Source organism: Acyrthosiphon pisum, chromosome A2 (genome assembly GCF_005508785.2).
Source record: "Acyrthosiphon pisum isolate AL4f chromosome A2, pea_aphid_22Mar2018_4r6ur, whole genome shotgun sequence".
In the NCBI taxonomy this organism is placed as follows: domain Eukaryota; kingdom Metazoa; phylum Arthropoda; class Insecta; order Hemiptera; family Aphididae; genus Acyrthosiphon; species Acyrthosiphon pisum.
In genome coordinates this window covers 101,895,056-101,913,847 of record NC_042495.1, presented here as the reverse complement: position 1 = coordinate 101,913,847, position 18,792 = coordinate 101,895,056, and the positions used below count along the sequence as shown (strand labels likewise).

General features: G+C 27.2%; 3 protein-coding genes across 3 annotated transcripts; 2 read left to right on the top strand and 1 right to left on the bottom strand.

The window, feature by feature from the left end:
- Window positions 1-568: 568 nt before the first annotated feature.
- Window positions 569-3,742, top strand: LOC100575914 (unconventional myosin IC-like). The gene is made up of 6 exons (XM_003245458.4): window positions 569-1,210; window positions 1,842-1,962; window positions 2,034-2,149; window positions 2,452-2,670; window positions 3,198-3,307; window positions 3,486-3,742. Exons 1-6 carry the CDS (start codon window positions 1,073-1,075, stop codon window positions 3,595-3,597), a joined length of 816 nt encoding a protein of 271 aa, XP_003245506.1. The 5' UTR covers window positions 569-1,072; the 3' UTR covers window positions 3,598-3,742.
- Window positions 3,743-13,967: 10,225 nt separating this feature from the next.
- On the bottom strand, window positions 13,968-14,598 carry LOC100158861. Its single transcript, XM_001946375.5, has 2 exons — window positions 14,400-14,598; window positions 13,968-14,282 (listed from the first exon to the last, which is right to left on the bottom strand). Exons 1-2 carry the CDS (start codon window positions 14,479-14,481, stop codon window positions 14,068-14,070), a joined length of 297 nt encoding a protein of 98 aa, XP_001946410.1. The 5' UTR covers window positions 14,482-14,598; the 3' UTR covers window positions 13,968-14,067.
- A 101-nt stretch (window positions 14,599-14,699) lies between these two features.
- LOC100160926 (tRNA (uracil-5-)-methyltransferase homolog A) lies at window positions 14,700-18,301 on the top strand. The gene is made up of 9 exons (XM_001944938.5): window positions 14,700-15,257; window positions 15,339-15,509; window positions 15,574-15,729; window positions 16,010-16,220; window positions 16,542-16,669; window positions 16,819-17,075; window positions 17,311-17,542; window positions 17,643-17,841; window positions 17,917-18,301. The coding sequence occupies exons 1-9, from the start codon at window positions 14,880-14,882 to the stop codon at window positions 18,135-18,137; spliced, it is 1,953 nt and encodes a 650-aa protein (XP_001944973.1). The 5' UTR covers window positions 14,700-14,879; the 3' UTR covers window positions 18,138-18,301.
- The last annotated feature ends 491 nt before the right edge of the window (window positions 18,302-18,792 follow it).

The following is an 18,792-nucleotide window of genomic DNA, read 5'->3' as shown; positions in this document are numbered from 1 at the left end:
ATTATATAAAATTTGTATGATATTATCATTGTGACTGATTGATTATTCATATAGATATCAAGAATCAATTCGTGTTCAATCTTCAATATCCATGGATATTGCAAATGCCATTTTTTTCAGAGGCATCATGAAACGTCTATTGTTGAATTGAACAACTGAAAACCTCGTTTAAAATAGCTATTTCACATTTCAATTACCTACCCAGACAATTTGTGTTTTTAGTACTTAATACATAATATTTGTATTACGTATACGTTAATTTTCATCTTTTAATCATATATATACTTACCTACTTATTTTAGATGTAGGGAATATATAGATCAACATTTATTTAGTAGGTAGGATATTTAAAATATAATAATGTAATATACTAATACTATACTGCAGAGGTGGCCAAATCGCGGCTCGCGTCATAGATTTTTGCGGCTCCCATCTTACGTAACATTAGACGTAAATTAACGTAAGAGCCAAGATTTAAAAAAAAAAAAAGGTATAATATAATATAATAATATGACTTTTTTTTTTTTACATCTTGACTCTTCCATTTTTATTAATATATTTGGTGGCTCGCGAGTCTCTTCTCGCTGGCCACCCCTGCTATACTGTATAGTATATGCGTGCGGGTAACCCGTTAAAACCAAGTCATTAAATGTTATGTATTTTAAATTGGACTAATTAAATGCAGTGATCTACTGATCCATATATTTTTCTGCGCCATACATTTTGATTAAAGAGTTTTAAAACGTTTAACTCGACTGAGGTCAAAACAGTTTGAGAGGGCATATTAATATGGTTTTGTCAATAGTCAAGGCATTTCGAAGGAGCTATATACAAACAACACTATAGTAAAGCTAAATGGTGTGGTCTACTGGATGTCTGGATAGTATGATATGTATTACAAATATACATAAGCTGTATGCTTATTTGTTTTTATTATATTTAGATAGACGAATACTAATAGTTGTAACATATTTTTTTTTTCACTTAATTGTATATGATGGCTTACATTTATTTTATGACGAGCGGCTTTTAGTAAAAATTGTGTTAATTTGTCGAAAAGTCAATTACTATTATGATGGCGGAAGAAGAATTTTCTTTTAAGCGGACGTTAATTACACATACTCGAAGGAAAATTGTACGCAGATTTACAAGGTCTTTACCAAATTTGAGGGTTTTATCCAGAGGATGGCATAAAAAAATATTCATCAAAGTAAGTCCTAAATAGGTACAACAATGTGTGCAAGTACATACTTACCTACCTACTCACTTTATTTACACACATAATTTACATAGGTATAATTGCTACAGCTAAGTTACTATTATATAATAGAAATAGTACACGAAAATAAATAAAAAATGTATACCTGTATCACACAATTAAATGGCGCATGGTTAAAAGGGAATAAATCAAAATCACAAAACGAATAAACTTGTCGTTTTTGTATTATTTGATTGAAATGGGCATTTAATTTTCATTGATAATTTAGGATCAAGAAATCAAAATCAAATAATTTGATGACGAGAATTACGTATTTGGAATATTTTTTTTCTCCAAGATAATAACCCAAAAATGGTCAAATTGATTTCTTTTCTATTACGGTTTTACCCAATAATTGTCCAACTTTTTAATTTGAGATTTGAAATTCATTATTTTGTCTCGATTATATTATACGGCCAATGGCCATTGGCCATATATGGGTATATATCTTATAAATAGTTTACATTATATTTTAGATTCAACACATTACCTATTTACTTAACCATGTTCTTACAAGAACATATTTTTAAATTTACCTAATCTTTTAAAAATATATACCACTGTTATATTATACTGTTTTCAGGCAACTAATAAATTAAGAAAAATTCATATGATTTGGAAAAATAAAAGATACAAAATGTCACAAGATTTAAAACGAAAAAAACAAATTGAACTGAAAATGCTCGCTGAATATCTTTTTAAAGGTAGTTAATTCAATTTATTCCGAAATGTTTTCCTTAGTTACTTATTATATAATAATTATACCTAATTTCAGACAAAAAATGCAGTTACGAATGTAATACACGTTGTCTGTTTTTGATTGAGCGGTTAAATTCATTAGAGAAGTATTTGAAAATGACATTTATGCGCACTCTTAATGAAAAATACCTTGTAAGAATAATTATAGTAATTCAATTATTTTATAAAAATTATGCAAAAAATAATATGCATTAGCCAAGTATATATTATGTAAATAATATAGGTGCAATATAAAAAGTAAAAATGAATAATTTTGTATCCAAAAATGTCATATGTACCTATATATTTGAGAACCCTGATTGAGACGGTGTGGATTTTTTTTGGGGAACGAGTGATATGCCTATAGTCGGTTTAAATATTGATAATTGCGCCTGTATACTTTTACTTGTGCAAACTGCGAATTTTGTTAAATTATTTTGATCATTCCTATATAGTATGGTGTTAAAGTGGTAAAATTCGACCGGAAAGGATACAAACGAAGAACTAGACTGTTGATATTGACAAACAAATCATTGTGTTTAAACCAAATACTTAAAAACAAATTAAAACCCAAAGAAAAGATACCATTGGATTTTATAAAAAAATTAGAAGTCACTTCGGGAAGGGATAACTTTCTACTCATCAAAATTTCACAAGAATATAAACACAATAAGGTATTAACATTAAGGTATACTATTATTATAATTATAGTAAGTATAACACTAATACGTATAGTAATATAATATACTACTATAATATTACTATAACAACGTATAGCTGTTCAGGCACTTACAATTATTTTATTACTTTTACCCCTGCTATTAGAGCATCTACCTACTGTATGTAGGTCGATGATATTTTTTTTTTGCATTATAAACTTATAAAAAATATTTTAGCTATGTTCAATTAGTTTTAATTGTCAGTAATGTTTATATGTTTTATGTACTTATTATTGTTTATTGCTCAACACATAATATATTTCTGATTGAGGGGGAACAACAATATTTAAAACATTAACAGAGGGAGTGGAGAATGGGGATGATTATTCATTTATGTGAATTTGTTTCTTATTTAAATATAAGCTTTGTTAAAAATAAAGTAAAAGTACTCAATATAGTATATAAGTATACCCTCTACAATTTCAACTAAATCTTTGATATGCGTTCATCTAAATGTATTATATAAATTGTTTACTTTGCAGGGTGATATAATTCTTGAAGTTCCATATCTAATAGAATTTGTTACTAAATTTATTAACATCTCGGGCAACTATAAGCTGTTAAATATAAACAGACTAGGTGTCAATCAAACGTAAGTATATACCTACATTCTAAAAAAAAGCACAAAAGCCAAATCTTGTATTCCAACCTAACCTAGCCTCCTTATACTTATTGTTATATATTGTTAAAATGTTATATAGCCTCTAGTGGGTTAGTATAATCCTAGTCATAAACATTGTATTTTGATTTTTATGGTATTACTATTGCAGGTTATATCACGATATAAAAGGTTCAAAAAGTGGTGTTATAGAGTTAAAGGAAGGCAATTCCACGCCCAGTATTACTAAAGATAAGTACAAGAAATTGATCGTTTGGGGATAAAAATATTAAATGAAATTAGTATATTTTACGTCCAAAACGACATGTCAACATCTTCTATATTATTGTCTGTTATATATTATATTTATATTAAATATTGTTGTAGGTAACTACAATTTACGTAATATAATTAACATACTACATAATAATATTATTAACAAACTATATTTAATATTTTATATAAAATATATTTATTTTTTAATCTATTTTATTTTTTATATAATAATAATAATATTATTATACAACTTAAAAACTTATTTTAATTTTGATTTCTACCAATTTAGTTTCTGAGCAGAGCGATAAATGTATTGATTTTACAATGATGTGTTTTTTTTTTTATTAATTTTTATTAGTTTATTTTATAGAAAACTTGTTCTTTAGAACAGTAAAAATGCTTAGATTTTCTTAATTTCTTCAACAGTATCTTTTCTGATAAGAAAGTGAATCTAGTTGGTACTTGGGGGGGGGGGGGGGGGGTGGTCAAAAGTAAAAAATTTCTAATAGCTTTCAAAAACGCAGAAAAAAACAAAATAAAAGTTAAGGATACACGGGAATTTTTACTCAAAATCGGTTTTCGACAAAATCGATTTTGGTTTTTGATGTAACTCTAAAAGAAATAACATGAAATTTTCACTGGTTTTTTGTATTAGCATTTTCTATAAATGATAAAATTATCAAAAAATTTGTTTTGAATTCCTTACGGATATTTTCACTTTCCAATATTTTTTTAGTTTTATTTTTCTATAAATGTCAATAAAAATGTATTTATTTTGTAAAAAAACGTGAAAATTTAATTCAAGGCTCCTGTTATATTGTTACAATATCAGTTGAAAAATATTAAAAATACAAAGACACAATTTTTTTTTAAAAGCATTTAAAGTTCGAATTTTGACAAAATTTTTTAATTTCAAATTTAATAATTATTTTGTAATTAAAAATTTATAAAATGTTCAACTTTTATAGCTAAGGATTGAACATTTTAAACAAAGTTCCACGTAAATAGGTTATATATAAATTACTTTATTCACAATAATATCATCAAATATACTTAGAAATATCATAGGCTGACTAACCGTTTTCACTCAGAATCGTTTTTTATACTTTGATATTATATCATTGAATTCAAATTTAACTCCATCCATTACAGGGACTTACTTGTAATCTATCGTATAGCGGAGTGGCACCCACTTACTCACCTTTTTTTATGTTTATATATAGGAGCGAAGGAACAGTTGTGTTGTTTTTATAATATTTTATCAATTACTATTATAAAAATATGTTGATCTTATAAGACGACGGCATAAAAATACATGTGATATTGCAATGTATATATGTCTTATTAGCCTTATAAGTTATAACCCATGCATTTGTTGTCTCAGTATTACAAACGTACGACATACCAAATTTCCATTCTCTAGTTTCAATAGTGTGCTGTTATAGTTTTGATATTCGTGTGAATTGACCTATTATGAAACTTTTCGGTAAGAACATTATCTGTGTTTAAGAGTCGGTGATTTTTCAATATTTTAATTTTCAATCAAACTATGGGTAGGCAAACTACAAATAAAAATGCTCATATCTCGCTTGAAAATTAAAATATTTAAAATCACTGAGGACTTCATTATTAAGCAAGGATAACGTTCTTAACTAAAAGTGTGATGCTAGGTCAATAGGTCAATCCACTCTAATATCAATACTAAGTACTAACAGCACACTATTGAAACTAGTGAATGGACATTTGGTATATGTCGTATACGTGTGTAAGATGGAGACAATAAATGCTTGGTTAACGTCCTCTTATAGGTACACCGTACGTTTTGAATAATTGTGATATTCAGTATTTCAGTACTTATCTATAATACATGGATGTAGCTTTTATGTACTGAATAGTAAACACATTTCAATGAAACTGTTAAAATATTATATATTATTTTATTTTCAATTATATTTTTATTTTTGATAATTACGCCTTGATTTTCAGTACCTATAATTTATTTCAGCCTTATTTAGACGTGTTGTAGACTAATTTATATAACTATTTTGTTATAAGTTATAACAAAATCATATTATCTGGTAGGTATTAGTAATTTTACAATAATTATTCTGAGGTAGATTAATTAGGTATATCTTATTTATGATTAGTATCGTACATTCGTACCTATATAATATTAATATAATATTCGTGCCATGCAATGTGGAATAAATACAAGAAAAATATTAGCTCACGACATTAATGTACCTAAATAGCCTATCCGAAACGCCGTGTGATCATGATTATTTTAGCATACTGTTTCAAAGAATATATTATTATATGTAATATTATGTATTATCTTATTGACCACAATTTGATATACCTAGAATATATTTTAATACGTGGTATTGACTATTGATATTTTTTACTGGCGCATTAGCTGTAGTACCATATCATGCGTATCATTTTTGTAAATTACTGTGATAGGGCGATTTTATTGAAATTTTAGTACTTATAATATTATATTAAATAGTATAATAACACTAGATGAAGTAATTTATGAGCTATGTTTAGATAATAGATGTCAAATTGTAAATATTTATTGCTGTAATGCTGTGTTATATAAATATTATAATAAAAAAATAATGTTTAAAATTTAAATGCCACAAATATTTGAAATAGGAATTTTGTTTTAACAAATTTTTAATCTTAAGTAGGTAACATACTAACATATAATATGTTACATATAAAAATAGTAAAATTATTTTGGTAACATATTTTGTATTGATGATATAAATATAATAATAAAAAATGAATCACTGTAGATATTTGAAAATTTCACTGAATGTTTATATTAGCGTTTTTTATACACCATACAATTTTTAAAATATTTTGAGTCTTTTTGAGCTGTATACGGACATTGTCAGTTTTCAATTTTTTTAGTTTTTTTTTCTATAAATATCAATAAAATGTTATTTGTTATTAACTGTTCCTCGTAAATATGTTATGTATAAATTACTTTATTCACAATAATATTATCAAATATATTAGACTGACCGTCTTCGCTCAGAATCGTTTTGCTTATACAATGATATTATATCATTGAATTCAAATTAAACACAATCCATTACACTTTGCAGTGATCCACTTGTAACCTAATGTACAGCAGAACCAGTGGCGTGGCGAACTAAAAATTTTCCAGAGGCCAGTTACAAATATCCCAAGTATTTATGTATAATAATGTATTAATGTAATATAACAAGTTATATTTCAGATCATTATTGACTACCTATTGAGAATATCATATTAAATTTACTAGGGGACCCACTGGCTACCACCCACCCCTGTATTTAAGAAAATTTCAGAGGCCAAGGCCTCTGAAATTTCCGTTTACCACGCCACTGAGCAGAACGATACCCACTTGCCCACCTTTCTTTATTTCGTTTATTTTAATAATTATGAAAAGGTTTGTGCAAGTTTTAAATGGCCCATCTTAAGTTTAAAAAAATGATTCAAGACGTACTCAATCAATTGAAACAACTGAATCTACTAATCATCTGATATATGCTTCAATTACATTCAAATACTTCAAAATTGAAGTATTGATTTAATGAATTTTATAAAATAATATCCTTAGAAGGAAATAAATTATCTGCATCGTGTTAAAATTGCACAAAAATTGTAAATAGGAGCATTTATTCAAGTGGCAATTTCCTTAGCCATTACAAGGTATGTATAATTAATGATCTACCTATTAAATTTTAAATACTTAATAATAACTATAATAATTATAAATAACATTTACCTTCGATATTAATATTTTATTAGCTATTTTAATACTTATAAGCATGCTTCAATAATGGCAAAAGTTGAAGAATCTAGAAAAAATAATCTTATGGCTCAAGATAAATACACCAATACCAAGCAAACTAAATTATTCGATACATATTCAAAGAAATTTGAATGGAAAAGGTTATTATAATGTAATATTAATAAAGTTAAATAAATTAATAATACAATTAACTAGGCAATTAGGTAAGTAGGCAACTTAATTAATCATTTCAGTCCTGATATTATTTTTGGAAAAATATATATAAGGTATCTGGTGTATTATAATTCATATGGGTACCCTATATCTAATAGGTACCCTATTTCTAAAGTTTTAGATATTTAAAAAAATGCACTTATATATAATATAATATGTAAGTAACAACTATAACAAGTAGGATAGTATTGAAGTCCTTTATCATACGTACAATATAAAATAATAATAATCATCATATGCCTATTATACACATCTACAATTTGCAAAAAAGCTGAAAATTTAAATGTTTTCATGGTAAAGTTGTTAATCTAACATTTAAGTTATAGTACGTTAAACGTGCGAGGTGGTTCCAGACGTGGTGGTCGACCATCGGTTGCGGTGAGTATGTGGTATCTACGGACTATCAGGGGCTACCTAAACTCGTCCGTCATCATAATCGAAGGTGAAATATTTGTCGCTATGGTCATCTGATGCGGGATCCGGGATAACAGGGACCACCCTCTAGTTTTTCTTCTACTTTTTGTAGTGTAACTACGAAAAAGTTTTGAAAATACTTATTATTATTATGATTGTTATTTTGCTCAATTTATTGTCTTTTAGTATTTTTAATTCTGTTAAATCTGAATTTAATTATAAATCGTTGCATACAAAAAACGATTATTAAAAAAAATAAACATTAAAAAAATATTTATAAAACTTTTTTTGAAAACTGTTTTTTTTTTGTGGGGTTTACCTGAATATTTTGAAAAGTACTGGACATTTTTCACTAACTAGATCCAGTTAGAAGTCTCTCAGAAGTCACCCTCATCGTTGAACATTATTTTAGTTGCTCCAATAAACGATGACCGACACAACTCAAATTTTAAAAAAAACACACACACACACACACACACACACACACACACACATCATTGTAGAACCAATACATCCATTGCTCAGCTCAGAATTATCTATTTTTTTTTTCTAGATAAATGTATGTGTATCTTTATCTATATAAAAAAAAATGATGTTATATTTTATCTTATCTAGATAAATCTTATCCAGATGATTTTTTGGTTATCTTTTCCCAACACTGCATTTATAACTGTCTACATAATTTGTATTTTGTATTAATTATTTGTTTTGTATTTCAAAAGAATTTTTCTAGAATCATGAAAGACCTGATTTTTGATATCGTATTTCAATCCTGTTTCAACATGGTAATAACGTACAATATGACAAGTTTTTTACATTTTATCGATTAATTATTAACTAATTAATAAAAATATCGTAAATCAAACTTACGATTCTAGACAAAGTCCTACCTACTCTGCAATATGTATAATAGGTATTTTTACTGCAAACCGCTTAAATGAGCTGTTTACTTTAAGTACGAAACCGTGTTTTATGCCATTTCACTCACAAACGAATCTAGGTGCCCAGAATGTCAAAATTCCTACTCGGTGGTACCAGGATCGCATGGTCTAGTCGCTACTCGTACACCGTTCATCGGTTTCGTCGGCGGCGGCATAGTTATACAAAAATATTAGATATAAACTCGTTCACGAAAATTTGCAAATTATTTCGAATTAAAAATTTGTAAAAATTTTTCTTTCTAAATCTAAGATTTGAAAATGTAATACAAGATTCCTCCTTAGCTAGATTACCTTTATCAAACTAAAAAAATTCTACAAGAAAGTTAAATTTAATTTTTATGAGAGTTTAAAGTTCATATTTTACAACATTGGATATTCACTCGATTTCTCAAGAGCGATTTTCTTATTTTGCTGTAATTCAAAAACGAATAACACTGTAGATACATGAAAATTTGACTGAATTTTTATATTATCATTTTCTACATACCATAACATGTTGAAAATATCTTGATCTTGAATAATTATTAACTTGAAAATAATTTTTTTTTTAAATTAATGTTAATAATAATATACTAATATATTGTTACATTAAATATTTATTATAGAATTAATATTGTATAACATTTACTACAATTATCAAAATGATAAAATACCTATCAGTTTGTTAAATAGATTTATAGAAACATTTTTAATTAAACAATTCATGGATTCATTGAAATATAAGAATCAATTATAGTTAAAGTTTTTTTAAATAATGTCTCTACTACAATTATTTAATTAGTGTATAACTAATGTGTACCTAGTGTATTATTAATTTATTAAAACCGTTATATTTTTTTTAAATAATTATGTTTTATGATTAGTAATTTTTCATGAAATTTTCCGTTATCTGTCAGATTATAACAATAATATTCTAAGTCTGAAAAATGAGAAGGAAAATATTGATTTTGCAAAAAAAGGCTTAGGCGTAATTATTACTTATAAATGAAAAACATATTTGGGTAGGTAATAAAAATTATACCCAGGCTGCAATTTACGTATGTATAAAATATACCCAGGCCGCAGTTTACGTATGTACAAAATATACCCAGGCCGCAATTTACATAAAAAATTAAAAATGAGCCGCAATTTACAGCGACCCGTAAAAACCTCACATACAAACACGGTTATTCCAACACCGGGTAACACAGATAATTTGATGGTTTTTTTATTTTTACTTATCTACAATATTATTTGTTAATTTATTTCAGGAGTTCTAACAACGTTAGGTACTCATCAACTCAACTTTTACTCAAGAATAAGATTGTTCTTACACTAACATTTAGATAAAGAGTTCTAATTTCAGACCATAGTGCTGTAAAAAATAGTTTAATGTAACACTATGGTGGTTGTAAATTGGTTGCGAGTGAAGGCGTGAAGTAAAAAATACTAAATACTAATATGCTTCAGCCTTCAACTGATAAATATAAAAATTTTAATTGAACAGTACATTTTGCATTGTCACCTGAAAACTGTGGATATGGTTTTATGTGCATTTATCTATCTATAAATTTACTTTATTAACTTAGATTCGATATTAATATATATTAATATGCGAATAAGCCAGGCAACACCTTGGATTTCAGTTACTAAAAATTAAGCCGATTTCCACATTGGTCACAACAACTGTAGTATAAAGACAGCTATCTAGTATTCTATTTATTGTATATATCTATGATCGTATTTCAATCGTCCAATATCACAACATGGTACAATAATATCACAAGTTTTTTACATTTTATCGATAATTTATTTAGCTAATTAATAAAAATATCGAAAATCGGACCTGCGATTCTAGCACGATGTAGAGAAGATATTATATTTACATCGTGGATTCTAGACAAAGTCCTACTCTACAATTTGTATAATAGGTATTTTTACAGCAAACCGCTTGAATGAGCTGTGTTGAGCTGCGAAACCGTGTTTTTACGCCATATTTTGTTGACTAAACGACAATTAATATAAAGGATAAAAGGATACATATATAAACACAATAAAGTGTTTTTGTCACACTTGCACCGAAAGTTAGGTTTTCGACCACGGTTGAAGCGTTGGAAAGCAACTTTTTTCCGTCCAGCGGGCGGAAAAGAGGAAATCTCCAAAGTGCCGGGCGGAAAAGAGGAAATCCCCAAAAGTGCCGGCCGCCGGGCGCGTATCCCCGCGTATCCCCGCACAACCAGAAACTAAAATGTATACCACGGTCCTTACAAAACATAAGCTTTTGGTTACATCTTAAATTTATAGTATAACCTCCTTGCATGACGCATAAACATATTTTGTAGAAAAGTCTATAATTGTTGCATAGATCCCTGCATAACCTTTGCCATGAACGCAGGGGCGTGATAAAAAATAGTATGGTTCACTTCCCGCCCTTGCCACACAATATACTATTGACTTTTGGGGTATTTTCAGAACCGCATCGGTAAAGTCAACCGCAACATATTACGGCCGGTTCCCGACGATTTCAAATCGGTTCGCCGAATCGGTCAGTCTGGCCGGATAATGCGGTTTATTTATGGATGTCACGGTCGTTTACCGATCGGTAACCGACAAAACGCATGGTGTGATCCGGCACTAAAAGTGTAAAAATTTCGACTCTGGGTACCAGGGTTGCATGGTCTAGTCGCTACTCGTTCACCGTTCATCGGTTTCGTCGGCGGCATAGTTATACAAAAATATAATAATAATATTATACTCGTTCGGAGCCCCCACTGCATACGTTCCTGGTACTTATATACGATTTACGTGGGACATAGGCGGTTTGGTGTGGCTTATTTATACATGTGGCACATGTATTTTAGAGACCGATAGGTACGCAGTGGTAAATTATTATACACCGTACTTCGGAATGTCAGATTACAATTTTAGATTCTTAGTGAAACGATGATTTTACAATGATGTACCTACTTTTTTTAATTTTTGTGTTTTGAAAATATTTTGACTCTTTATGAGCTATTTACGGACATTGTCAGTTTTCAATTTTTTTAGTTTTTTTTTCTATAAATATCATTAAAATTGTGTATTTGTTTGGTAAAAAAGCTTGACATTTTAATACAAGGCTAATAATTGATATATTGTTTAATTGTTACAATAGCAGTTTTTGCAGTTTTTGCCTATGTATTTTTAATATTTTTCTATATTAAAAATACATAGGCACACTTTTTTTTTATGAGCATTTAAAGTTTAAATTTTGACAAAATGTATCAAATTCTTTTAACTATTATTTTGTAGTTAAAAATGTATAAAATTTTATAAATTTTATAGCCAAGGATTGAAAATTTAAAACAAGGTTCCACATAAATAGGTAAATATATAAATTACTTTATTCACAATAATATCATCAAATATCCTTAGTAATAGCATAGGCTGACTGACCGTTATCGCTCAGAATCGTTTTTCTTATACAATGATATTATATCATTGAATTAAAATTTAACACCATCCATTACAGTGACCCACTTGTAACCTACTGTACAGTAGAGCGACATCCACTTACCCACCTTTTTTATACATAAATTTGTACTATGAAATCTATGACAAAATATCAATGCTTTTCAGGAGGACGATTTTAAAATTTTTAATGGACCTTAAAATTAAGATTTTTTTACAAAAATCCTATGAAATAATTGTATTACATTTATTTTAGACACATGAGATTTCAATCAAAACAGTTTTTTTCCTAAAGAGTACTTAGTATAAATTCAATGATTTTTTCGAAATTATAATCAAACTTCAGGAAGTATGTTTAATTGATTAACCGACTCTTAGTAGTTTTTATAGTTATACCCAGGATTTTAGAACTGTGGGTCTGCCACTGTGTAGAAACTTTAACTAACTAGATATTACAAAGTCGCCCAATACGCTTGCGATTTACCTTATTAGTTATTTACATCACATTTTGATACTAACATTCAATATAACTATATTATATGTATCAAAGAGTCATAACAAATTTTTAAGTAAAATGTACAATTTACTTACAAGCTTTAGTCTTTAAGTATTATTAATTAATTGTTATTTTTATTTGTTGCATTAAAATTTATATTCAATAAAAGTTGAACTGCTGACTGGAAGTGTATAAAATATTTTATACCAAGTATATAAATTTGGATATGAAGAAATCATGCCTCGTGACATCATGAACTTCAATAGGTACTTAATTTAATTTTAAAGGTCCAGTTACTCCAGTTTCAATAGTTTCGTCATACACTTGTTAGTAAACTAGACATAATGAACGGTATTCCATTTCTATATCAACTTCATAAAATCTTATATATAACTATCTAACATATTGTTATACTCGTGTTTTTCGAATTAGGTGCATTATAAGTTGATAAGCTTAAGCACGATTTCATATGTACTATTTTACTTCAATACTCACTCTTTACGTCTGTATATATATCATAATATACTTATACATTTATAATTATATTTGTAATTATATAGAAACATATACAATATTATGTAGATTTTATAAATTAATATTATTTTATTATTGATCATTGAACATAATTTTTTCAAATAAAAAATGTTTATGTATAGTTTGCTATTTTGAGGGGCCACTTTTAACTGGGAAAAAAAACTGTGGGTCAGCTGACCTCCCAAGCCCCCCCTGGTGATTGAGTTGTATTATATTAGTATATTGCAATATGTTATAGTTGGCATATTATTAAACGAAATATATATACCCTTCATTGAATTTGATTGTCTTTATTATGTTGTGACTAAAGACATAAATTGTCTATTATTGTATATTTACATGTTATTATTGTTATAATAATATTTTTACCTATTGATCAGATCTTTATACTATACATAGACCTTAATTTATGCGTTAAATATAAGGTCTGTGATATTATATTATTATAATAAGCAGTCAATATTCACTAATAAGTAATAACTCTAAATAAGTTAGATATTATGTTGATGACATTAATAAAACAAAACAGAATCACTTTAACAATTTTAAACAATTTACTTCTTTATTGTCCGATGTTGTGAAAAAAAATTGAAATATGTATTTTCAAAATAATTTATATCAAACATATTTTAACATAGCAAGCTTATTTTTGTGTAACCTTGATTTGTTTAGGTTTAGGGTCTGCAGCTTTAACTGTTTGCGCAACTTGCTTCTTCTTCTTTGAAAGAAACACTTTCTTGTTATCCATAGCCAATGATCTTAGTTCATCTTCAGCCATTTTGTTAACATTTTTACTTATCATACGTTTAATCCGCTGACCTTCTTCATACTTGTGTTTTTTTGAAGGCATTGGACATGCTATACAGTAAAATGCATAAAATTAAGGATCAAACAACCCAATAGACAACAATTTAATATAATATAGATCAATATTAATCCGTAATCACAAATGAAATAGTTTCAAGAAAAACTTACCTTTTCTACTTTTATTTGGTTCGTTTCTCTTTTTCTTTGAAAAAGAAACTTGTGATTTATTTTTGAATTTTCCCTGTGGCATAATGAATAAAATAATGTACACGAATTGAAATCTTTAACTAATATTACTATATAGTAAACTGTTAACGGTAAACACTTAATTACTTTAGAATTTTAATATTTTTAAAAAAATTTTTTATAGATAACAATAATGTTTGTTAACAATAATATTGTTGTCAGTACAACAACAAAAACACGTGAAATATTATCAATTCTAATCCAGAGTGATATCAATTTTGTAACAATAATTTTATGTTTGGTTATAAAATTTAAATTTGAATTTAATAAATTAATTATTAAAATATATAGGTATTAAAATTTAAACCGAGATTCGATTTATTTTTAAAACCGAATTTATATTTGTATTAATTTCGACGGTATCTATTACAAGTTTATGAAAAACCAGTAACTATTTACACGATGGAAGTAAATGTTGATAATTGTTTAGAAGCAGTGACTAAGGAAATTCAAATAAAATGTGAGAAAAAAGTTAATGAACCAGAAACAGCTAAAAAAGATTATCTCCCAGAATCAGTAGCTGAAGATATTCAATTAAAATCTGAAGAAAAAGTGAATGAAATAGAATCAGTTAAAAAAGAATATCAATCGGAATCATTGGCCGAGAAAATTCAAATAACATCTGAGGAAAAAGACAGTCAAGTAGGACTAGAAGAAATAAAAGATCAAACTCAGTCAGCGACAAAAGAAGATCCTTTTGCTTATTTAGATCGGGATGATTTTACTTCTGAAAAGTACAAGATAGAAATAAGAAATCTACCAAAACATTATGGAATTGCTGTAAGTACCTACAAAATAACATAATTTTTGAAATATGAATATTAATGATTACAATTTGCACTACTTTTTAAACATTTTTAGGAGTTCAAAAAATTAATTAATATAAAGTTGGAATTAAATTGTTCTAAAGTCAAGACCCCTAACCGTAACGGAAAATGGCTCTATATATGTTTTCGATCAGAAGAAGACAAAAATACAGCTCTGGGTATTTTAAATGGATATAATTGGAAAAACACAAAATTAGATGCTAGCGTAAGTATCCTATACCTACATTTGTAATTTTCAACTTGTTTTCATTGGTCTTCAAACATCTTAGAATGCCAAAGCTGTTCCTGATCCATTAGTAAAAAAACGTAATGAACAATTTGATGACTGTCCAGACGTAAAGAAAATTAAATTGGACAATGCTGGTGCAGAACAACAGATGATAAGTGCTGTAACACCTTTGTATAACATATCTTATGATGAGCAAGTAAGTTATAATTATGTACCTACATTTAATTTGGAAAATAACATATTGAATGTTATAGATTTATATTTCTGAGAAAAATTGTTCCATGGTTTTTGACCTCTTGTACCTACATAACTTGAATTTAACTGTCAAATTTTTTTGACAAAATTATTAATTTATTTGATATGAATTTAGTAGTTAATTAATAACAGGGACAAATGGACAATGTTTAATTTTGTATATCTTTAAATTATCATTACCAATTGATCAATATAATAGAATATATTTTTATTGGTTTCAGTTAATTCAAAAAACCAATTCTATAAAAAATGTTCTTATGGATTATAGTAGACGGTTGAAACGAATTAAGTGTGGTCAAGGTATACTTAATTGGTTAAAAAAACAACAAGATGAAAATAATGGTCTTCCATGTAAACTTTTGGAAATACAAAGTCTTAAAGACGATTCAGAGAAATGTATCGGCTATAGAAATAAATGCGAATTTACTATAGGTAAAGTATTTGGTATATTAATTAAATATGTGTACTTAATATATTTTATATAGATAAAACTTCAGTCATAATTGTTATGTAATTATGTGTTTCAGTATCATTTTGAAACAAGTAATATTTAACTAGGAAATTTAAATTTTGAGTGAAGTGAAGAAAATATATATTCATTTAATTGACTTGTTTATTTTTTTTTGGACATATATAAAAATAATTTTTTTTTTATTCTCTTAACTGTATAAAAAGTGTATATAACTATTAACCCTTTTTGTTCTATTATTTAATAAACAATATAATATATTATAATATACATTATAATTTTAGGTATGGACGTAGAAAATAAAGAACCAGTTGTTGGTTTTCGCGTTGGTGCATATAATCAGGGAAAAACTAGTGTTGCCCCGATTGATAATATTTCAAACGTTCCTCAACGTATGAAAGATGTTGTTAAAGTAAGTTTTTATCTTCTTGAAATAAATCCTATTGTTAGTGGGCAATAATTTTTCCCATTTTCATTTATAATAAACATAGGAATATGGAAAAATACTGCCACATATTTTATATTCATGTGTGTAATATTTATTTTACTTTTGTTATTTAGTGTTTTCAAGATTTGGTTAGAGCTTCTAAATTTCCTGTGTTTGATCCTGAGAATTATACAGGTCATTGGCGTCAGTTAACTGTAAGATTGAGCTTAAAAACTGAACAATTGATGTTAATTTGTGTAGTACACACAGAAAACATGGAGGAATCAGCCCTGAATTCTTTGAAACAATTAATCTTAAGTTATTTTACTGAAGGAGCTGGGGCTGTTTGTAAAGTAGATTCTCTTTACTTTCAAAAAGCAAAAAAAAGAGCGTAAGAATTAAAATAATTATGTATTTACTTCTAACTTACAATCAAAATAAGATATTATTGGAAGTAACCCCTTTTTAAAAGTATTGTTTTACCTTTCAAGCTAAAAATTAATTAATATATCATATAATAAATCATCCCAATCTGAATATTTTAGAAACTATAATAACCCTAATTTACGGAAAAATTTACTAATGTTACATCATATTTATTATTTATTATAAAAATATTTTTTTAGCGCTGGTGAAGGAAATTCATTTCCCTTAGAATTGTTACATGGACAGGGTTATATCGTTGAAGAAGTGAAAGGTCTTAAATTGCGAATTTCACCTGAATCGTTTTTTCAAATAAATACTGCTGCTTCTGAAATATTGTTTGATGCTGCGAAAGATTTGGCTTCCATTAATTCACAAACTACCGTATTAGACGTATGTTGTGGTTCTGGTACAATTGGCCTGTCTATAGCTAAGGTAATTTAAAACATATTTTCTTATGTTTCTTATATAATATACAGTCAAGTGTGTACAACTGATTAGAATATTCATCATTCATCATTTTTTTTTTTTTAAGGACTGTGCTCAAGTAATTGGTGTAGAAATTCAAGAAGAAGCAGTTAATATGGCAAAATTAAATGCCACTGAAAATGGTATCACAAATGCAATATTCTTTGCTGGAAAAGCTGAAGAAGTAATGAACAAACGCGAGTTTCAGAACCCAGAAAATGCTAATGATGTAGTTGCCATAGTTGATCCTCCCAGAGCAGGACTACGTAAGCAATCCACTGGCTTCATAACTTATATTGATAACAAACTATTAAATTGGCCATTCAATTAATGTGTTATAGATAACAAGGCGATATTGCTTCTACGAAGGATGACACATTTAAAACGATTAGTATACATGTCTTGTAACCCTAAAGGGGCTATGCAAAACTTTTTATCTTTGTCCATGGCTGAATCTAAAACTAAACAAGGTGCTCCATTTGTACCAGTGAAAGCTGTTCCTGTTGATATGTTTCCACAAACACCACATTGTGAACTAATAGTATATTTTGAACGACTTTAAAATAAATACTGCTGTGGGCTAAAGGGCAAATAATATAATTGCTTCATTTATAAGAAAATTATTTAAAAATTTGGCCTTTTTATTTTTTATGATATTCTACTGCCTACTGGTAATTTTGACCAATGCATTTCTTTCTTGATTAATAATTTGATTTTCTTGAAGAAATATAAAAATGAAATATATTAATTGTTACATTTTTTAATTTACTAAAAACTTTTATAGAACTTTTATAAAAAAAAGTTTGTACAGTAATTAATATTGAAATTATATTTTTATTATAATATACAATTTTTCTAGAGACAGACTGAGGTCTTTAAATTCCTCAAAAAGATGTTTCACTGGTAAAGTTAACATTGGTTATGGTTAAGTATAAAATGTTTATGTGTAAGACTTATGTAAATAAATATTTTCATAATTAATATTAATATGCATAATGCATGTAGATATAAATATATAATGCATTGTTATTCAATTATTAGGTTTTTATTATTTATTTTTCAGTTCTTTAAACCTCAAAACATCTTTACAGAAATTGTAATTGATCATGCCAATAATAAACAGTTATAATATATCCATCTTAAGCTTAGTATGAATATTAATAATGCATTTTCAATATAATTTTTAAAATGTAATTAAATAAACATGAATTTGATTA